Below are 23841 nucleotides of genomic sequence, written 5' to 3'. Positions count from 1 at the left end.
AATAATAATAATAATAATATTAATAATAAATGCCACTTGCTGAAGAGAGACAGTCCCTTTTAGTCACACACTTACCAGATGTAGCAGGGTTAACACTCAAACTCTTAACTCAAATTTCTTAACTCATCGTGTTATCTTGAAACAAAAGCCATTAAAAAGCAATTGAAGGTGTTTGCTTAATGCATTTAGTTTAGATAACACATCTCATAAAGCATGAGTGTTAACTCTACTACATCTGTAATACAAACGAACACTTGAAATCAAACACATGAACGCTCACAAACTGGCGTTTTTAGTCTGCTTATATGGGTGCTTCTCCCAGAAAATTTCAAACCGGACTGCTGATTTGCCTTCTATCAGGTGACATTGTGACATATTCTAAGACTCATTAGATCTTGGTTTCAACAGTTGCTTTATTGTGTTTGCATATGATTATAATACGCGGAAACTTCTCCTTGCTTCATGTACACAGGTCAGAGATCATTATTAAGGTTGCACAGCAAAACAGATGAATTTAATATTCTTCATGGAATGGATATTTTGGGTGATCTTTAAACCTGCAAAATCGGGAGGAATTTTGTTAAAATTATGGATGTTTTATCGTGGTACTAGCATGTCTCCAATGTACTAGCATGTACTAGCATGTCTTCAGTATAGACACCAAGCTTGGTTATTTGGAATTTCATCATCACTGTCACACCCAGCTCCTCCTGGGGCTGAGTCAAAACACTTCCCTCTCTCCCTGTCACATACAGTAAGCCCTGGTGCATGTTCATCTAAGGTTAAACATCTATCCTTATGCTTTTTGTCAATGGATTGTTACCATGGTCCTAGAGTGGTTCTTCAACAAATAGATCGTTGTCCTGGACTCCAGGTTCTTAAGAGATCTTCATGGAGAAGACCTCCAGGAATAGCCTGACTCAGAAAAGCATTCCCATCAATCTCAATTCCAACATTAGTCATGCAGAGCTAATTTACACCGGACACTGTGTCCTTCAATGCAGAGAACTGTGCGGCTGCTGCATCCAATGCTGGCCTTAGGTTCTTTAGTGCTCAAATTGCATTTGCAAATAGTGACTTGTGGTGGCAATGCCATATGTCCATGAAGCCATAGCCACTTGGGCTTCCTTCAATAGTGACATTTCATACACCCTCAGTGACCAAACAGTCTTCACAACCCTAAGGTAGGCCGTGGTTTTATGCATGATCAGTGTAGAAGAGGGAGAGGAAGCTGAAAATGATGTCCTTTACTACTCCAGATCACCAGGGATAATAACATGTATTTTCTTAAATTAAAGTCCAGCACACTCACTTGAGTCAGTAATCTGACAGAAGATCCTGTCAGGATCTCCTTTTTGGAACATATCGCAATAAATCCAAAGAATGAAACAACATTCCAGTAGTATTTCTAGAATATAGTCCTCAGTTCGCACTATATGAGATATCGTACTGTGCCACCTATCAATGCTCTATGTAGAGGAGAAACTAAATAATTTTTATTATGTCAGAGGTGCAAAGTAATCTACGAGAAAGCACCTACAATATGTAGAGTAGTTTCTCCCAGCTCCCTACGTCCTGTACAATCTAACTAAACGTGGCTGCACTGTTGTGGTTTTTATAGATGTGGCTTACATCCGTGCTGAACTTGTATGTGTAGTAGAGACCAAAAGTTTGGACACACCTTCTCATTCAAAGAGTTTTCTTTATATTCATGACTATGAAAATTGTAGATTCATACTGAAGGCATCAAAACTATGAATTAACACATGTGGAATTATATACATAACAAACAAGTGTGAAACAACTGAAAATATGTCATATTCTAGGTTCTTCAAAGTAGCCACCTTTTGCTTTGATTACTGCTTTGCACACTCTTGGCATTCTCTTGATGAGCTTCAAGAGGTAGTCCCCTGAAATGGTTTTCACTTCATAGGTATGCCCTGTCAGGCTTAATAAGTGGGATTTCTTGCCTTATAAATGGGGTTGGGACCATCAGTTGCGTTGAGGAGAAGTCAGGTGGATACACAGCTGATAGTCCTACTGAATAGACTGTTAGAATTTGTATTATGGCAAGAAAAAAGCAGCTAAGTAAAGAAAAACGAGTGGCCATCATTACTTTAAGAAATGAAGGTCAGTCAGTCAGCCGAAAAATTGGGAAAACTTTGAAAGTAAGAGCTATTTGACCATGAAGGAGAGTGATGGGTTGCTGCGCCAGATGACCTGGCCTCCACAGTCACCGGACCTGAACCCAATCGAGATGGTTTGTGGTGAGCTGGACCGCAGAGTGAAGGCAAAAGGGCCAACAAGTGCTAAACATCTCTGGGAACTCCTTCAAGACTGTTGGAAGACCATTTCAGGGGACTACCTCTTGAAGCTCATCAAGAGAATGCCAAGAGTGTGCAAAGCAGTAATCAAAGCAAAAGGTGGCTACTTTGAAGAACCTAGAATATGACATATTTTCAGTTGTTTCACACTTGTTTGTTATGTATATAATTCCACATGTGTTAATTCATAGTTTTGATGCCTTCATAGTCATGAAAATTAAGAAAACTCCTTGAATGAGAAGGTGTGTCCAAACTTTTGGTCTGTACTGTACGTCAAACCTATAAAAAGCTTTACCAATTCTGATCATACAATTATATTTCAGATAAAGTATTACATTAATTGTAATACAGATACAGAATCAGTTGTGTACTTAATTTCATGCACATTATGCAATAAATCATATGTGGGTGGTACGTCTAGACATTTAAAAGTGTGGTTCCTGGAGTATCTTAATGGGATCTCTGGGAAGGAAAATCGTGATATTTCTGGAGCCTCCAGGCATTTCAAAGTGTGCCATGGTGGAAAACTGACCTCCTGCAGAGTAAGTGCTATTGAGTTAGTAAAACCGCCCCCAGAGGAGGATATATTAAACATCACCTCCTGGATCGGGAGACGTATTGGACGTCTAAATACACAGAATTTTATTTCCAACCACATGGCCTGCAGCCTAGTGGGGTATTCACACAAATGTATTAGATTATTTAGCTGGATTGCGATTGGCTTTTAAAAGTTTGGCCTTTGTATGCTACGGCTAAGACCTCTGCAGTCGGTTGAAATGTCAGCGATTTACAGGAGGGGATGTGTTTTTGAATAGATTTACTTCAATAAATTTGGGGATTTTATTTACACTGAATCCTATTTCCTCTATTTCATAACAACATGTACTCTTTTGATGTCATAGAACACTAAGAGACTTTACCATTAAGGCTACTTTCACACCAGCGTTTTTGCTGGATCAGTCATAGATCAGCAAAAATGCTTCCGTTGTGATAATACAACCATCGGCATCCGTTATGAACAGATCCGGTTGTATTATCTTTAAAATAGCCAAGACAATCCGTCATGAACACCATTGAAAGTCAATAGAGGGCGGATTTGTTTTCTATTGTGTCGGAGAAAACAGATCCGTCCCCATTGACTTACATTGTATGTCAGGACTAATCCGTCTTGCTCCACACCACATCGCGGACAGAAAAACGCTGCTTGCAGCGCTTTTCTGTCCGTGATGGGGACGCAACTAAACGAAATGCATTCTGGTGCATTCCGTTTCGTTCAGTTCAGTTTTGTCCCCATTCACAATGAATGGGGACAAAACAGAAGCGTTTTCCCCTGCTACTGAAATCCTATGATCCATTGCACAGAATTGTTTTGTATTGTTTGTACAGAATGGGTCCACAGTTTGCTGTTGGTGCCATACTATAAATACATATAACATGGATCTGTAATATTAAACAATATTTGAGGCCAAAATGCTATTTTTTTGTAATGTTTTTCAAAAATTTTAAAAACATTTTTTACTTACCTATAGATTACAATTGACCCTAGTCAACCGTGTGGTTTTTGCATTGCAAACTTCACTAAAAGCCAACTGGCCACTAATTACCACTTTTTCCAATTGCCATTACTAAATATACAGCTAAAATATACCGGTAACTTTAATTTCATCCTCTACAAATGAAACCTACTTTACTTACCTAGACACATCCACATAGCGTCTGTTTCGGTTCAGTCCATTGAGAGTTTTTATTTCCTCATCGCTCAACTCAAAGTCAAAAACCTGAAGATAGAAGCACCATTTTCAGTTCTTAAACGCCAATTTACATATCATTTTTTTTCAGCACAACCAGACATAATGGTTTTACTATCAATTGTTTGGTATACCATCGAGAAAGTGAGAAAATCAGCGGCACTCACCATTGCAGATATCAACGTATCATCACTTTATTGCGATAACAGGTACGTGCTTTTAAAGGGCTGGGGCGAACAAGCCTTCTACTTGAAAAAACAACAACTGCCTGAAGAAGAAGCACAAGTGTGCAAAACCGCCGTCGCTGCCGTACCGTTTTTCATTTTTGTTAAGTCCCCCAAGTGGACCACAACTTACAATCATCAGATGTAAATTGCTCCATTAGTCTGTATAGAAATCACTATCGTGTTGCCATCTAGTGGCCCGAACTGGGATATACTAGCAATGAGCCTGGAAGCATAGTACAGGCTGTGGCTTATTTATAGGACAGGGTGCTTTCCCCGATCTCCGCTGGGGGAAAGCGCGCCTGAAAAGAAAGCCCGCTCTTCCGGTTTTTAACACTTTCAAATGCTGTGAGGGAGGGGAACTCATTTCTGTGAGGGGAGGGGGCATGTGGCGTATTCTGGGGCCATGAGGGAGAAGAACTGTGTGAGGAGCTTTATGGGGTGTAAGTCTCTGAGGGAGTGCCGGAATCGACAGAATGTAACTGTGTTGTTAGTACATTATTACAAGAATTGGGGCCCCACTTTTGATTTTGCCTAGGGCCACATTTTGTATAAAACCGTGACCTAGTGCTGCTTGGGGGGAAAAGTAATTGCTGCATCCAATCATTGGCTGCAGCAACAAGTGATACTGATCCAAGCAAGTAACAGAGTGCAGTGTCCCAGGCCTCGAATGTCCTGCCTGCCAGCTAGATACAACTGTGTTGCTGTCCTCAGGACAGCAATACAATTGAATCTAATGCACTGGAAGATGTAAAGGACCTGTGATGACATCACAGGTAATGTGACCAGTAAAACAGGCAGTGGTTGAGAAGGACCTGCGATGAAGTCACCATCATGTGACCAGTGCAGGAGAGGACTGCAGTGAAGAGGAGACGACCTGGGGGAAGAAGCTGTGGTGATGTCTGCTACATGAGGAGAGGTAAGTGAAGGGAAAGGCAGAGCAATGCTGGGAGTTGTGGTTACTTAATTGGGACTGTATATTAGGGCTGAAGGGAGGGATGTTATTTACATGGGACTGTACGTTGGAATTGGCTGGGGGAGGGAGTCATGCTATTTACATGGAACTGTATGTTGATGGTGGCTGTAGGAGGGAGTGATGTTATTTACATGGGACTGTATGTTGATAGTGGCTGTAGGAGGGAATGATGTTATGTACATGTTACTGTATATTGATAGCGGCTGTGGGAGGGAGTGATGTTATTTACATGGGACTGAATGTTAGAGGGGGCTGGGGCAGGGTGATGTTATTTACATGGGACTGTATGTCGGAGGAGGCTGGGGGAGGCAATGATGTTATTTACATGGGACTGTATGTTGATGATAGCTGTGGGAGGGAGTGATGTTATTTACATGGAACTGAATGTTACAGGGATCTGAGGCAGTGCGTGATGTTATTTTCATGGGACTGTATGTTAAAGGTGGCTGGTGGGGGGGAATGATATTATTTACATGGAATTCAATGTTGAGGGGGTGATGTTTTCATGGAATTGCATGTTGGAGACGGCTGGGTTGGGGGTGATATTATTTTCTTGGGACTGTATGTTGAAGGTGGCTGGGGAGGAGGTTATGTTATTTACATGGGATTGTATTTTGGAGGGGGCTGTAGATAGAGAGGGATGTTATTTACAGGACTGTATATTGGAGAGGGCTGGAGAGATGGTGTGATGTTACTTACATGAGACTCTATGGCGGAGGGAAATTGTGTTATTTATATGGGACTATATATTGGAGGGGCTAAATTCAGGGGACATTATAGGCTTTCTTATTACTACTGGGGTCTCTATAGGAGGGACTTATGGATCCGCCTTATTTCTACTAAGAGCACTATGGGGGGCCTTATTACTACTGAGGGGTCTGTAGATAACTTTATTACCACTGGGGGAACAATAGGGGGCCTTATTTCTACTGGGGGCTCTGTGAGGGTATTATTAATACTGGGGGGCTATTCTACTAATGGAGGCACTCTTGGGAGCGTTATCACGGTTGGGGGCACTGTAGGGGGCAGTATTACTAATGAGGGCATTCTAGAAGGGAATTACTATTGGTGGGGCTCTGAGGAGCACTATTACTATGGGGGCATTTTTCTTCAGGGGTTTTGGGTAGCACAGCGAGCAGCAGGATAACACTATGGGGACTCCAGGTTGGGATATGATGATAAAAAAGTGAGGAAGTTATGATGTCTGTGTGTCACACTTTGTAGATGAGTCGGCTGAAAGAGGTTGTGCAGACCAAATGGAGAAGATGATGACAGAGAAGACGTCACCTTGGAGGCTCTGGATGTGAGATGTATGTGCTGCTGTATAGCAAGTACAGCAAAATGCGGTGTGTGTGTGTGTGGGGGGGGGGGTCGACTTAGGGAACTGGGCCATATTCATTGGGGCTTGGGCCCTGGATATTCTGAGACCCAAGCAATGCCCCTGCTTTTCAGGAACCTCTGGATCTCAGCAAATGTGCTGAAACACCCAAAAACCATCAGCCAAATGGTAGGCCTTCCCTCCTGAGCCCTACTAGCTTACGTCCACATTTATGAATTTGAATAGTGTGGGCTTCCCGATTCATACCCCTGCGCCGTAAAAGATAGACTATGTCCTTTCTTTTGTCGCATCTTGCGGATTGCGAAGCCATTGAAGTCAATGAGTCCACACTGCCATGTGGAGTTCACTCTGCCAGTGAGCATATTTTTCGTACCTGCGGTTTGTCGTCTGCAACAAAGACTGGGCGGCACTACTATCATGTGAATAGGCCCTAAGTAACACATCAGACTTGTAAAAAGTAGGCTATGTCAAGAAGGTATAAAATGACTGTCTGGAAAGAGATACAAACCATAGTAATCACACAAAACCACATTAAGGGCCCAGTTGCAATTGTGACTGCTGTTACCCCTATAGTTAGTTCACTGGTTCTCCTGCATCCCCTACCTCAAAGTTCTGCTTGATCCTCTCCGGCTTAAAACTCTTCGCAAGAACCACTATCCCCCTCTGTAGCATGTGTCTCATTGCCACTTGGGCAGGAGTTCGGCCATGTTTTTTTGCAATGGCATTAAGCACAGGGTCCTCCAGCAGGATTGGGGCAGTCTGGTCAATCCTTAAAAATTACCATGTAAATATGTTTTAGTTAAATGCATTAAGATTTGCTCAACAATATTAAAAGACACTGCTTTGGTTAATCTTGAAATAGTTGGAACATAGATAACGTTAAAGTTATACACACTAAGGGCTGTATTAGACTGGTAGATGAGGCTGACGATTGTCGGGAAGGAAGAGAGCTTCGATGGGGAGTAGTGATTGCTAATGCCATCACTCATCCACATACAAAATTATTATTTGTCGGCACCAGAGCGTGATTAGACGGCATGATCTGCTCCCAGCAAACAATTATTTTTGTGACTGCATAAAATATGCGATTACACGATGAATGAGCGTTTTCTACGAACACTTGTTAGTGATGATCTGCTCAACCCTCGGCCACTGTAATAGAGTCCTAAGATTCACTCAAGAAGATTAAAAATAAAACTGTGACATTTAGGCTGGGTTCACACTTGAGCGTATTTGATATGCGTGTTTAACGTGCGTTTTTGTCGCGCGTTTTTGTCCATAGTCAACGCGCGTATTACGCGCGTTTGTGTGATTGACAGCAGTGTCCTATGGCCGCAAACGCGCGACAAAATGCCCCAAAGAAGCTCAAGAATTTTTTTGAGCGTAGGGCGTTTTTCAGCGCGTTCAAATGCGCTGTAAAACGCTCAAGTGAGAACCAGGGCCATAGGGAAGCATTGGTTTTCATGTGTTGAGCGTTTTACAGCGCGTTTGAACGCGCTGTAAAACGCTCAAGTGTGAACCCAGCCTAAAGGTACATCATTATGAGGCTAAGCTAAAGGCAACATGGTGCCACCTGGTGCTGCGTTTGTATGGAAACATATTTGTATGAAAACAATGAATTGGACAGATGGGGGACACTATAACGTTTGATTGGTAGTCACAGTTGCAACTTTGGTTTATCAAATTCAGAGAGTTCTTCTTTAAGCACATGTCTCTTCTTACCAATTAACATCGCGAGTTGAGCCCAGCACCCCATATGCCTCCAGAACTATGTTGTGTGTCTTACAGAATTCCAGCAATTTTGACTGATTCAAGTAAAGGTGACACTCAACCTGAAGATGGACAAAATGTCTAAAATGTAAGGATGGTTGGTGCACCTGCTGACTGTGCAATAAGATGTGGATGGGGTATAGGGTAGGATTCTGGAGGAGACAAAATATTTCTGCATTACCTGGTTGCACACAGGTTTGTATCTTAGTCCTGGCATATTGAGGATAAGCTCCAGTTGTTTGTGGTTGAAGTTGGAAACGCCTATAGATTTCACAAGCCCAGCTTCTTTGCAATCCTGCATAGCCTAAAAAAAATCTTTAAAAATTAAACATTACAAATAAATCTTTCTCCTATAGTTACGAGGGGATGCTGAGGAGTTCCTGGCTTTGTCCCCTTCCAGTTGAATTAAAAAATGAAATACAATATGAAAGCTTGTTATCTTGTCATATAACTGTGCAACTATTAGATGTTTATGATTGTTATAACTATGACAGAGGCACAAGAAAGTTTCACGTCTGTGGAGTTAGGGGCCGTCATGAAGATTTTGTTTCTCCGGGGAAACTCTGCAAAGGACATTCAAACACAGTGTCGGACTGGGGTGTCTAGGGACAAGCAGTAAAACTTATTTTGGGGGCCCACCGTATGGATACATTCAAATATTACTTGCTCACACACAGCAGCAAGATGCTACCAGATGATTGAATATGGGGGTCCTGCAGGAACTTTGAGAAGGTAGGTCCTGGGGAAAAGAGGATATTGGCTAGCTTTCCTCTATAACTAGAAGTCATCTCAGCTCTGATTGTGTCTATAATAATAAACTGGGGCATTTCTTTAACCCCTTAGTGACCACCCATATGTGTTTTTATGGCAGTCACTAAGGGTCCTTAGGCTTGGCCGCCGCTTTTTTTTACGTCTCACATGAGATCCGCGGCCCTGCTCTAACAGCCCGGATCGGCACTCCTGACACTTTACATGCCACAGGCAATGGCGCCCGCCGCATGTAGAGTGCTGACAGAGGGAGGGCGCAGATATGTGTAAAGGCTACCTGATGTAGGCCCCAGACAAGCCTTCAGCAATTTCCAGCAGGCTGCGCCTCTCTGGCGCAGCCTGCTGGTCAATGTTAGAATAGCATTGCCATTAAAATGCAATGCACCATAGGGATAGTGCATTGCATTTTAAAAGCAATTAAAAATCTGTCTGTTATAGTCCCCTTGTGGGACTATTAAGTGGTAAAAAAAGTAAAAAAAAAAACAACTCATTTATTCAATAAAAAAACTACCATAAAAATTGCACATTTTTTTTCCCATTGAAAATACGATTTTCAATGAAAAAAATAGCAAAAAAAAAAATCTTCCCCATATTTTTGGTATTGCCGCGTCCGTAACGACCCAGAGTCTATAAATATCATGTAAATTATCCCCTACGGTGAACACTGTAAAAAAATGACAGAATTACAGATTTATTCTTAGTTTCCACTGAAAAACGTAATAACAAGCGATCAAAAAGCGCGATTTACTCCAATATGATACCAATGAAAAATACAAGTCGTCCCGCTAAAATCAAGCCCTCAAACAACTCCATAGAAAGAAAAATAAAAAAGTTATGGGTCTTGGGAAGAAGCAATGCAAAAACATTTTTTTCTTTAAAAAAAAAAGGGGTTTTATTGCAAAAAAAGTATTAAAATGTAAAAAAAAACTATATGTATTTGGTATCACTGTAATCATACTGACTCAGAGAAGATATTATGTTATTTATACTGAAAAATGAATGCTGTAAAATTTATAACGTAAAACCGCAGTGGCAGTATTGCTGTTTTTCCCATCTCCCTTCCAGAAAGAGTTAATAAAATTTAATCAGAAAGCTATGTGTACCCCAAAATGGCGCCATTAAAAACTACAACTTGTCCCGCAAAAAACAAGCCCTCATAAAGCTATAAAGACTGAAAAATAAAAAAGTTATAGCTCTTGGAACGTGACGATGAAAAAAGGAAGAAAAACGCTTGGTCAGTAAGTCCGAAAAAAGGCTGGTCACTCAGGGGTTAATAATCTATCAAGTTTTTTATATGAACATATTATGGTTGAGGTGCTGTGCATTCAATATATGTATGTAGTGCAGTAAGTCTACTGTGTTATGTGCCACTTGTGCAGGCGGTGGGAGACCAGGGGCCCACTTTGCTCAGGGCCCACTGGGGGATTCACCTGCACCCCTGTGGGCTAATCCGAGCCTGTTCACACACAAACACTAAGGAAGAAGTCTCCTTCCTACAGCACTGTCCAAACCTGGGATTCTTGTTTCAAGACTGCGTATTTCACTGTCTACTTGAAGCAGTAGCATGTGCCAAACAAGTCCGCATTTTCCTGTGGGATCCATGCCTGGTTTATTTTAATGAACGTGAGCTTGTCCACATTGGCTGTGGACAGGCGGCTGCGCTTGTCTGTGATAACGCCCCCTGCTGTGCTAAACACACGTTCAGATAATACACTGGCTGCAGGGCAGGCCAGCACCTCCAAGGCGTAAAGGGCAAGCTCAGGCCATGTGCCCAATTTGGAGACCCAGAAGTTGAAGGGGGCAGACCCGTCATTCAGTACATGTAGGCGTGTGCACACATACTGCTCCACCATGTTGCTGAAATGCTGCCTCCTGCTAAGACGTTCCATATCAGCTGGTGGTGCTGGTTGTTGTGGTGTGCTGACAAAGCTTTTCCACATTTCGGCCATGCTAACCCTCCCTTCTGAGGTGCTGGTGGTGCCCCAGCTGCGTTGGTGACCTCTTCCTTCTCCTCTGCCTTCACCTTGTGCTTCCACTGTGCCCCCGCTGTCAGGTGGGAATGCCACCAGCAGCGCATCTACCAGCGTGTGCTTGTACTCGCGCATCTTACGATCACGCTCCAGTGACAGAATTAAGGACGGTACGTTGTCCTTGTAATGGGGATCCAGCAGCATGACCACCCAGTAATCAGCACAGGTTAGAATGTGGGCAACTCGGCATGTAATCGCTCATGTGTGCCAGGCTGCACAGAGGCAACGACAAGCTTTCCTCTGTGGGATGGCCATGAGCTGGTTTGGGTGCCACCCTGCTGTGAACACGGTTCCTTCTCCTTCATCTCCTCCTACTCATCCTCCACCTCATCATCCTCCAGAACTGTGCCCTGGCTGGACAATTGTGTACCTGGCGTTTGTGGGTGCCGGTACCCACCCTCGGAGCCACTAGGGAATGACTGGCCGGAAACCCTATGAAATGATTCCTCTTTCTCCTCCTCCTCCTGTGCCACATCCTCTTCCATCATCCCCAGAAGCATTTTTTCAAGGAGGCATAGAAGTGGGATAGTAACGCTGAGAACGGCGTTATCGGCACTGGCCATGTTGGTGGAGTACTCGAAACAGCGCAACAAGGAACACAGGTCTCACATGGAGGCCCAGCTGCAGTTGAAACTCCACTATCACCTGCTGCTGCTCGCACAGTCTGGCCAGCATGTGCAAGGTGGAGTTCCACCTTGTGGGCACGTTGCATATGAGGTGGTGAGCGGGAAGGCCGAAGTTACGCTGCAGCGCTGACAGGCGAGCAGCAGGGTGAGAACGCCGAAAGCGCGCACAGACGGCCTGCACTTTCTGCAGCAGCTTTGACATATCGGGGTAATTTTTAAGGAACCTCTGCACCACCAAATACAGCACATGCGGCAGGCAAGGGATGTGCATCAAACCGGCTAGTTCCAGAGCTGCTAGGAGATTTCGCCCATTATCGCACACCACCAGGCCGGGCTTGAGGCTCACTGGCACCAACCACTCATCGGTCTGTTGTTCCATGCTCGTCTACAGCTCCTGCGCAGTGTGGGGTTTGTCCCCCAAACAGATACGTTTTAAAACTGCCTACTGTCGTTTACCCCTGGCTGTGCTGAAGTTGGTGCTGAAGGTGTTACGCTGACCAGATGAGGAGGCGGTAGAGGATGTGGAAGAGGAGGAGGAGGAAGCAACAGGAGGCAAAGAGAAGCGCCCTGCAATCCTCGGTGGTGGAAGGACATGCGCCAAAGTGCTATCTGCCTCAGGCCCGGCCGCCACTGCATTTACCCAATGTGCTGTTAGGGAGATATAACGTCCCTGACCGTGCTTACTGGTCCACGTATCCGTATTTAGGTGGACCTTACCACAGATGGGGTTGCGCAGTGCACCCCTGATTTTGTCCCTCACTTGGTTGTGCAGGGAAGGGATGGCTCGCTTCAAAAAGTAGTGGCGGCTGGGCACGATGTACTGAGGGACAGCCACCGCCATAAGGCTATTAAAACTCTCTGTCTCCACCAGACGAAATGACAGCATTTCAAAGGCCAGTAATTTTGAAATGCTGGCATTCAGGGCCAGGGATCGCGGGTGGGTAGAGGGGTACTTCCTCTTCCGCTCCAGTGTTTGGGAGATGGAGAGCTGAACACTTCTGTGGGACATTGCGGAGATGCTTGGTGACCCAGGTGGCGGTGTTGCTTGCAGATCCCCTGTTTGCGGGGTGGCAGGTGGCACTGTCGCTCCAGAGGTGGATAAAGAGGCCGAGACTGCAGCAGAAGAGGAAGCAGGAGGAGCCAGAGACCTTTCTTGGTTTTTGAGGTGTCTACTCCACTGCAGCTCGTGCTTTGCACTTAGATGCCTGGTCATGCAGGTTGTGCTCAGGTTGAGAACGTTTATGCCTATACGCTTCAGGCTCTGATTGCACAGCATGCAAACCACTTGTGTCTTGTCGTCAGCACATTGTCTGAAAAACCGCCACGCCAGGGAACTCCTTGGAGCTGGCTTTGGTGTGCTCGGTCCCTTGCTGCGGTGGGCAGTAGCAGGCGAACTGTCTAGGGGACGGCCGCTCCGCTTTTGCACCCTGCTCCCTCTTCTGCTGTGTTGGTGGCTCTGTGCGACCACCGCCTCTTCCTCCGAACTACACAGGTCACTCGCATGACCTTGATTCCATGTGGGGTTGAGGACCTCATCGTCCTCCACATCATCTTCCATCCAGTCTTCACCCCTGCCCTCCTTGTCGGTCTGCACACTGCAGAAAGCCACAGCAGTTGGCACCTGTGTTTCGTCATCATCCGAGACGTGCTGTGGTGGTCCTCCCATGTACTCATTTTGAAACATAAGTGGTTGGGTATCGGTGCACTTAATCTCTTCCACTTCTGGGGCAGGGCTATGTGGATGGTCCTGGGAAACCCTGCTAGCAGAGTCATCAAAAAGCAGAAGAAACTGCTGCATGACTTGTGGCTCAGACTGCTTGGCTGATTTGCAAGGGGGTGAGGTGAAAGACTGCAGGTGCTAACTCTAATCTTTCATCAGGAGACTGGGTGGGAGAAAATGTGAAGAAACTGGAGGCACTGTCAGCAACCCAATCTACTTCGCCTGTACTTGTTCTGGCCTCACCATTCGTAGAGCCACATTAGGCCCGACCAAATAACACTGAAGGTTCTGTCGCCTACTCGCACATGAGGAAGGTGTTTCACTTGTGCGTGTAGCTGGTACAGATCAACCACGTCCTCTCCCTGCAACAGAAGCTCAACCAGCAGCACCACGACCGGGGCCACGTCCCTTATTCGATGCTCTCCTCATTCTCCGCAAATTTAGGATCTTGCCCAAAATGGGTGTTTTTTTAATAACAGAATATAACAGCAGTAGCTAACGCGTGTATTTCACACTGACAGATGCAGCAAAGGCTGCAAATTTAGTATTTTCCCCAAAAAGAGTGTTTTTTAAAACCCAGAAAATTATTGCAGTATTTCAGGCTTAAATTTCACACTGACAAATGCTGCATAGGCCCCGAATGTAGGGTATTGCCAAAAAGGGGTGATTTTTTAAACCCAGAAAATTATTGCAGTATTTCAAGTTTGTATTTAACAATAACAAATGCAGCAAACGCCGCAAATTTAGTATTTTCCCCAAAATGGGAGTTTTTTTAATAGCAGAATATGACAGCAGTATCTAACGCTTGTATTTCACACTGACAGATGCAGCAAGGGCTGTAAAATTTTGTATTTTGCCCAAAAAGGGTGATTTTTAAAACCCAGAAAATTATTGCAGTATTTCAAGCTTAACCACTTAAGGACCACAGGTTTATACCCCCCTAAAGACCAGGCCCTTTTTTACAAATCGGCACTACACTACTTTCACCGTTTATTGCTCGGTCATGCAACTTACCACCCAAATGAATTTTACCTCCTTTTCTTCTCACTAATAGAGCTTTCATTTGGTGGTATTTCATTGCTGCTGACATTTTTACTTTTTTTGTTATTAATCGAAATTTAACGATTTTTTTGCAAAAAAATGACATTTTTCACTTTCAGTTGTAAAATTTTGCAAAAAAAACGAGATCCATATAGAAATTTTGCTCTAAATTTATAGTTCTACATGTCTTTGATAAAAAAAAAATGTTTGGGTAAAAAAAAAATGGTTTGGGTAAAAGTTATAGCGTTTACAAACTATGGTACAAAAATGAGAATTTCCACTTTTTGAAGCAGCTCTGACTTTCTGAGCACCTGTCATGTTTCCTGAGGTTCTACAATGGCCAGACAGTACAAACACCCCACAAATGACCCCATTTCGGAAAGTACACACCCTAAGGTATTCGCTGATGGGCATAGTGAGTTCATAGAACTTTTTATTTTTTGTCACAAGTTAGCGGAAAATGATGATTTTTTTTTTTTTTTTTTCTTACAAAGTCTCATATTCCACTAACTTGTGACAAAAAATAAAAACTTCTATGAACTCACTATGCCCATCACGAAATACCTTGGGGTCTCTTCTTTCCAAAATGGGGTCACTTGTGGGGTAGTTATACTGCCCTGGCATTCTAGGGGCCCAAATGTGTGGTAAGGAGTTTGAAATCAAATTCTGTAAAAAATGACCTGTGAAATCCGAAAGGTGCTCTTTGGAATATGGGCCCCTTTGCCCACCTAGGCTGCAAAAAAGTGTCACACATCTGGTATCTCTGTATTCAGGAGAAGTTGAGGAATGTGTTTTGGGGTGTCTTTTTACATATACCCATGCTGGGTGGGATAAATATCTTGGTCAAATGCCAACTTTGTATAAAAAAATGGGAAAAGTTGTCTTTTGCCAAGATATTTCTCTCACCCAGCATGGGTATATGTAAAATGACACCCCAAAACACATTCCCCACCTTCTCCTGAGTACGGCAATACCAGATGTGTGACACTTTTTTGCAGCCTAGGTGGGCAAAGGGGCCCATATTCCAAAGAGCACCTTTCGGATTTCACAGGTCATTTGTTACAGAATTTGATTTCAAACTCCTTACCACACATTTGGGCCCCTAGAATGCCAGGGCAGTATAACTACCCCACAAGTGACCCCATTTTGGAAAGAAGAGACCCCAAGGTATTCGCTGATGGGCATAGTGAGTTCATGGAAGTTTTTATTTTTTGTCACAAGTTAGTGGAATATGAGACTTTGTATGAAAAAAAAAAATAAAAAATCATCATTTTCCACTAACTTGTGACAAAAAATAAAAAATTCTAGGAACTCGCCATGCCCCTCACGGAATACCTTGGGGTGTCTTCTTTCCAAAATGGGGTCACTTGTTGGGTAGTTATACTGCCCTGGCATTTTCCAGGGGCCCTAATGTGTGGTAAGTAGGTAAATGACCTGTGAAATCCTAAAGGTGCTCTTTGGAATGTGGGCCCCTTTGCCCACCTAGGCTGCAAAAAAGTGTCACACATGTGGTATCGCCGTATTCAGGAGAAGTTGGGGAATGTGTTTTGGGGTGTCATTTTACATATACCCATGCTGGGTGAGAGAAATATCTTGGCAAAAGACAACTTTTCCCATTTTTTTATACAAAGTTGGCATTTGACCAAGATATTTCTCTCACCCAGCATGGGTATATGTAAAATGACACCCCAAAACACATTCCCCAACTTCTCCTGAGTACGGCGATACCAGATGTGTGACACTTTTTTGCAGCCTAGATGCGCAAAGGTGCCCAAATTCCTTTTAGGAGGGCATTTTTAGACATTTGGATACCAGACTTCTTCTCACGCTTTGGGGCCCCTAGAATGCCAGGGCAGTATAAATACCCCACATGTGACCCCATTTTGGAAAGAAGACACCCCAAGGTATTCAATGAGGGGCATGGCGAGTTCATAGAAATTTTTTTTTTTTGGCACAAGTTAGCGGAAATTGATATTTTTAATTTTCTTCTCACAAAGTCTCCCGTTCCGCTAACTTGGGACAAAAATTTCAATCTTTCATGGACTCAATATGCCCCTCACGGAATACCTGGGGGTGTCTTCTTTCCGAAATGGGGTCACATGTGGGGTATTTATACTGCCCTGGCATTCTAGGGGCCCTAAAGCGTGAGAAGAAGTCTGGAATATAAATGTCTAAAAAATTTTACGCATTTGGTTTCCGTGAGGGGTATGGTGAGTTCATGTGAGATTTTATTTTTTGACACAAGTTAGTGGAATATGAGACTTTGTAAGAAAAAAATAATAATAATTCCGCTAACTTGGGCCAAAAAAATGTCTGAATGGAGCCTTACAGGGGGGTGATCAATGACAGGGGGGTGATCAATGACAGGGGGGTGATCAATGACAGGGGGGGTGATCAATGACAGGGGGGTGATCAGGGAGTCTATATGGGGTGATCACCACAGTCATTGATCACGCCCCTGTAAGGCTTCATTCAGACGTCCGGATGCGTTTTGCGGATCCGATCCATCTATCAGTGCATCCGTAAAAATCATGCGGACATCTGAATGGAGCTTTACAGGGGGGTAATCAATGACAGGGGGGTGATCAGGGAGTCTATATGGTGTGATCACCACAGTCATTGATCATGCCCCTGTAAGGCTTCATTCAGACGTCCGGATGCGTTTTGCGGATCCGATCCATCTATCAGTGGATCCGTAAAAATCATGCGGACGTCTGAATGGAGCTTTACAGGGGGGTAATCAATGACAGGGGGGTAATCAATGACAGGGGGGTGATCAGGGAGTCTATATGGGGTGATCACCACAGTCATTGATCACGCCCCTGTAAGGCTTCATTCAGACGTCCGGATGCGTTTTGCGGATCCGATCCATCTATCAGTGCATCCGTAAAAATCATGCGGACATCTGAATGGAGCTTTACAGGGGGGTAATCAATGACAGGGGGGTGATCAGGGAGTCTATATGGTGTGATCACCACAGTCATTGATCATGCCCCTGTAAGGCTTCATTCAGACGTCCGGATGCGTTTTGCGGATCCGATCCATCTATCAGTGGATCCGTAAAAATCATGCGGACGTCTGAATGGAGCTTTACAGGGGGGTAATCAATGACAGGGGGGTAATCAATGACAGGGGGGTGATCAGGGAGTCTATATGGGGTGATCACCACAGTCATTGATCACGCCCCTGTAAGGCTTCATTCAGACGTCCGGATGCGTTTTGCGGATCCGATCCATCTATCAGTGCATCCGTAAAAATCATGCGGACATCTGAATGGAGCTTTACAGGGGGGTAATCACCACAGTCATTGATCATGCCCCTGTAAGGCTTCATTCAGACGTCCGGATGCGTTTTGCGGATCCGATCCATCTATCAGTGCATCCGTAAAAATCATGCGGACATCTGAATGGAGCTTTACAGGGGGGTGATCAGGGAGTCTATATGGGGTGATCACCACAGTCATTGATCATGCCCCTGTAAGGCTTCATTCAGACGTCCGGATGCGTTTTGCGGATCGGATCCATCTATCAGTGCATCCGTAAAAATCATGCGGACATCTGAATGGAGCTTTACAGGGGGGTGATCAGGGAGTCTATATGGGGTGATCACCACAGTCATTGATCATGCCCCTGTAAGGCTTCATTCAGACGTCCGGATGCGTTTTGCGGATCGGATCCATCTATCAGTGCATCCGTAAAAATCATGCGGACGTCTGAATGGAGCTTTACAGGGGGGTGATCAATGACAGGGGTGTAATCAATGACAGGGGGGTGATCAGGGAGTCTATATGGGGTGATCACCACAGTCATTGATCACGCCCCTGTAAGGCTTCATTCAGACGTCCGGATGCGTTTTGCGGATCCGATCCATCTATCAGTGGATCCGTAAAAATCATGCGGACGTCTGAATGGAGCTTTACAGGGGGGTAATCAATGACAGGGGGGTAATCAATGACAGGGGGGTAATCAGGGAGTCTATATGGGGTGATCAGGGGCTAATAAGGGGTTAATAAGTGACGGGGGGGGTGTAGTGTAGTGTAGTGGTGCTTGGTGCTACTTTACTGAGCTACCTGTGTCCTCTGGTGGTCGATCCAAACAAAGGGGACCACCAGAGGACCAGGTAGCAGGTATATTAGACGCTGTTATCAAAACAGCGTCTAATATACCTGTTAGGGGTTAAAAAAAACACATCTCCAGCCTGCCAGCGAACGATCGCCGCTGGCAGGCTGGAGATCAACTCTCTTACCTTCCGTTCCTGTGAGCGCGCGCGCCTGTGTGCGCGCGTTCACAGGAAATCTCGGCTCACGCGAGATGACGCCTATTGGCGTTAGTGTGACCTGGGAGCGCCGCAGAAATGACGCCTTTCGGCGTTAGCGTGGCGGGAAGTGGTTAAAGAGGACCTTTCACTAGAATAAAAAAAACTAAACTAAGCATACAGACATGGAGAGCGGCGCCCAGGGATCTCCCTGCACTTACTATTATCCCTGGGTGCCGCTCCGTTCTCCCAGTATAGGCTCCGGTATCTTCATATGTTCGGCTCAACTGGGTGGAGCCTGCCGGCGTCTCCTTCTCCCAGGCTGTAGCGCTAGCCAATCGCAGCGCTCAGCTCATAGCCTGAGAGAAAAAAAAAACTCTCAGGCTATGAGCTGAGCGCTGCGATTGGCCAGCGCTACAGCCTGGGAGAAGGAGACGCCGGCAGGCTCCACCCAGTTGAACCAAACATATGAAGATACCGGAGCCTATACCGGGAGAACGGAGCGGCGCCCAGGGATAATAGTAAGTGCAGGGAGATCCCTGTGCGCCGCTCTCCATGTCTGTATGCTTAGTTTAGATTTTTTATTCTAGTGAAAGGTCCTCTTTAAATTTCACACTGACATATGCTGCATAGGCCCCAGATGTAGGGTATTGCCAAAAATTGGTAATTTTTTTAAAACCCAGAATATAATTGCAGTATTTCAAGCTTCTATTTGACTGTCACAAATGCACATATGCTGTGCTGATGCACTGAACTTGCATAAAATGGCCGCCACCGCCCACCTAACTAACAGAAGGATAAAAGTTATTTTTCTGGGTCACTGGGTTCAGGGCAGGGTAAAAAGATTGTGCGCTGCACCCACAAAACTAAATCTAGGTAGATCGCTAAGTTAAGAACTTCATATTAAAGATTCTTTCCTATTCTCTCCCTCACAGCAGCATCATCCTATCCCTATTCTAGTAACAGCAGAGTGACGTGCAGCGCTACGTGACTCCAGCTTATATAGAGGCTGGGTCACATGCTGCACTGGCCAATCACAGCCATGCCATTAGTAGGCATGGCTGTGATGGCTTCTAAGGGCAAACAAGTTAAACGCTTGTTGATTGGCTGCTCTGCAGCCTTTCAAAAAGCGCCATTTACTCGCCAAACACCAAACCCGAACCCAAACTTTTACTGAAAAGTTCGGGTTCGGGGTCCAAAAATCCTAAAGTTCGGTACGAACCAGAACTTTACAGTTCGGGTTCGCTCAACCCTATCCAGCAGGTTTGAATAAGCATCAGGAGTTGATGTATTTTTATTGAAATGCTGTTCATTTTAGGATGTAGGCAAGATGGCATATTGTTAATCCTGTGTCACCCTGGTGAAATTGAATGTATGGTTCCGTTCTGCATTTTTGATTTCTCTTTGATCATGTGACGGCCCCGGTAATTAAGCTGGTGTTTTATAAGGGGAATAATTTATTTAATCTTGTATGTCATGAGTATGGATTAGTCTAGTCCAAAATACTTTCATTGTTCCGTTGGGGGATATACAGTATCTCACAAAAGTGAGTCAACCCTTCCCTTTTTTGTAAATATTTTCAGCTATCTTTTCCTGGGACAACACTGAAGATCTGACCCTTTAATATGATGTAAAGTAGTCAGTGTACCGCTTGTAAAACAGTGTAAATTTGTTGTGTCTTAAAAATAACTCAACACAGCCATTAATATCTAAACTGCTGGCAACAAAAGTGAGTACACCCCTAAGAGAAAATGGCCAAAAAGTATCAATATTTTGTGTGGCCAGCATTATTTTCCAGCACTGCCTTAACACTCCTGGGCATGGAGTTCACTAGAGCTTCACAGGTTGCCACTGGAATCCTCTTACACTCCTCCATGATGACATCACAGAGCTGGTGGATGTTAGAGACCTTGCGCTCCTCCACCATCCCTTTGAGGATATTTCACAGATGCTCTATACTGTAGCTGTGATGTCTAACCTTTGGCACTCCAGCTGTGGTAAAACTACGACTCCCAAGATTCCCCCTTGCGTGACTGTTCACAGAACTCTATAGAAATGAATGGAGCATGCTGGAAGTCCTAGTTTCTCCACAACTGGAGTGCCGGAGGTCAGCCATCACTGCTCTATAGGGTTTATGCTTGGCCAGTCCATCACCTTTACCCTCAGGTTCTTTACCAAGGCAGTGATTGTCTTTTAGGTGTGTTTGGGGTTCTTATGTTAAAATACTGCCCTGCGGCCCAGTTTCCGAAGGGAGGGGATCATGCTCTACTTCGGTATGTCACAGTACATGTTGGCATTCATGGTTCCCTCAATGAACTGTAGCTCCCCACAGCCAGCAGCACTCATGCAGCCCCAAAGCATGACACTCCCACCACCATGCTTGACTGTAGGTAAGACACACTTGGTCTTTGTACTTCTCACCTGGTGGCTGCCACACACGACATCATCTGAACCAAATACATTTATCTTGGTCTCATCAGACCACAGGACATGGTTCCAGTAATCCATGTCGTTATGCTACTTGTCTTCAGCAAACTGTTTGCAGGCTTTCTTTTACATTTTCTTTAGAAGAGGCTTCCTTCTGGGACAACAGCCATGCAGATCAATTTGAAGTAGTGTGCGGCGTATGGTCTGAGCACTGACAGTCTGACTCCCCACCCATTTAACCTCTGCAGCAATGCTGGCACCACTCATACAACCTCTGGAGATGGCGCTGAGCATGTGCACTCAACTTCTTTGGTCGACCATGGCGAGGCCTGTTCTGAGTGGAACCTATCTTGTTAAACTGCTGTATGGTCTTGGTCATCGTGCTTCAGCTTCAGGGTGTTGGCAATTTTCTTATAGCCTCGGCCATCTTTATGTAGAGCAAAAATTCTTTTTTCAGATCCTCAAAGAGTTCTTTGCCATGAGGTGCAATGTTGAATGTTGTAACACTAACGAGTCACATGACACTGGGGAGGGAAAATTGCTAATTGGGCACAATTTGGGCATTTTCACTTAGGTGTGTACTCCCTTTTGTTGCCAGCAGTTTAGACGTTAATGGCTGTTAAATTATTTTGACGGCACACCCAATTTACAAGCTGTACACTGACTACTTTACATTGTAAGGCTACTTTCACACTAGCGTTCGGGTGTCCGCTCGTGCGCTCCGTTTGAAGGGGCTCACGAGCGGCCCCGAACGCATCCGTCTGGCCCCAATGCATTCTCAGTGGAGGCGGATCCACTGAGAATGCATCCGCCTGCCAGCGATCAGCCTCCGCTCCGCTCAGTGAGCGGACACCTGAACGCTGCTTGCAGCGTTCGGGTGTCCGCCTGGCCGTGCGGAGGCGAGCGGATCCGTCCAGACTTATAATGGAAGTCAATGGGGACGGATCCGCTTGAAGATGACACTATATGGCTCAATCTTCAAGCGGATCCGTTCCCCATTGACTTTCAATGTAAAGTCTGAACGGATCCGCTCAGGCTACTTTCAGACTTAGAAAATTTTCTAAGTAATAATGCAGACTGATCCGTTCTGAACGGATGCAAACGTCTGCATTATCGGAGCGGATCCGTCTGATGAAACATCAGACGGATCCGCTCCGAACGCTAGTGTGAAAGTAGCCGAACAAAGAGTCATATCTTCAGTGTCGTCCCATGAAAAGATATAATAAAATATTTACTAAAATGTGAGGGGTGTACTCACTTTTGTTAAATACTGTTTATATTACACTGCTTATTGATTGTTTCATGGATTTTCAATAAAGAGGTTTTATGGATGATATCCTCCAAGTGCTGAATTTCCTCTGTTTGCACTATGCCTTATCATTCCCTCAGAAGAGCAGCAACCCGGCCACTGCATTACCATGAAAGTATGTTTAGGAGCTGTATACACTACAGAACAGATTTTTTTTTTTTAGAAAGACTATTTACAAAGTTGCTTCATTTTTCAGTTAAGGTGCACTGGAACAGTGCTGCAGTTGTGCCAAAGTTTTCTGGGTTTAATTTATACAGTTTTCACTGTGCAGTAAAAATGTCAGTATGATTATAGTAATTGTATAGGATTCATTATCCTGTAATATGCCTATGTTAGGCGTATTTCAGGCGCAGATGGTGGCACAACAGTTAGTTGCATTGCAGTCTGCAACTTTTCCCCACTCACACCTGGTCAAAAAAAGTAGGCTTGGTGTGGGCAGTTAAGGGGGTGGGCCAGCAGGCCATCTCATTCATCATTTTCTACGCCTGGTTTGGCAGATCCACAGCCAGCTAGAGTGGCTACTTAACAAATGACTCCCATAGTTTTGTTATGTTTTAATACTTAAAAAATAGAATATTTGAAAATTATCTTTGCATCACCATGACATGACACCATTTTCTCAGTTTTGTCTATGGAACTGTGTTGTGCTCTGAAATTTTTATTGATACCATGTTGAGATGTTTGTGTATGACTTCTTGATCACTTTTCATTTATTTATTTGTTCAACGGCAATGTGTCCAAAGCATGATGATTTTGTCATTTAGATTTTTTATCTGTTTCAGTGTTCACTGTATGGCAGAAATACTTTTATATTTTAATAATGTGAGCATTTTCAGATGCCGCCATACTAGTGATTATTTTTATGTTAAATTTCATTTTACATATTTATTATACTATTGTTTATTTTTGTGTTTTTATGATTGTTTTTACTTTCAAGAACTTTTATATTTTTGTAACTTTTTTTTTATCCCTTCCTAGGGGACTTGAACATGCGATGGTTAGATCGCTGATGCCCAACCTGCGGCCCGCGAAGCCGTGTCATGCGGCCCGCGCAGTGACCGGACTTTATCAGCGCAGGGAGCGCTGTGAACGGCACGGGCAGCAAAGCGATGCTGCCTGTGCCTGCAATCTCCCCGCCCAGCCCCGCCTCCTAGCTAATTTATTCACTGCACTTGCCTCTGTGAAATTGAAGAGAAGCGCTGTAATCTCGCACAGGCGCACTGGCAGAGGCATCGAAGTGCGCTTGCATCGTCTTCCTAGTCTCTGCAAGTGCGCCTGTGCGAGA

The 23841-nt window shown here is 44.5% G+C and overlaps 2 protein-coding genes across 2 annotated transcripts in view; both read right to left on the bottom strand.

Moving 5' to 3' along the window:
* Window positions 1–393: 393 nt before the first annotated feature.
* The window catches only part of LOC121003640 (prostaglandin F synthase 1-like), a 34884-nt gene continuing 11436 nt past the window's right edge, over window positions 394–23841 (bottom strand). The window contains 5 exon segments of the mRNA XM_040435478.1: window positions 394–557; window positions 4020–4102; window positions 7215–7380; window positions 8334–8443; window positions 8563–8685. Of these exon segments, the coding sequence (XP_040291412.1) occupies window positions 515–557; window positions 4020–4102; window positions 7215–7380; window positions 8334–8443; window positions 8563–8685 (525 nt within the window). The 3' untranslated portion in view covers window positions 394–514.
* The window catches only part of LOC121003647 (prostaglandin-E(2) 9-reductase-like), a 122165-nt gene continuing 98783 nt past the window's right edge, over window positions 460–23841 (bottom strand). Inside the window, exon 11 of the mRNA XM_040435502.1 lies at window positions 460–487. The gene's annotated coding sequence lies outside the window, so the exon portion shown is untranslated. The remainder of the gene's footprint in view (window positions 488–23841) is intronic.

This window comes from Bufo bufo, chromosome 1, assembly GCF_905171765.1.
Source record: "Bufo bufo chromosome 1, aBufBuf1.1, whole genome shotgun sequence".
Lineage (NCBI taxonomy): Eukaryota > Metazoa > Chordata > Amphibia > Anura > Bufonidae > Bufo > Bufo bufo.
Note: the sequence above shows the minus strand (reverse complement) of the source record. Positions and strands in the feature narration are given on the sequence as shown.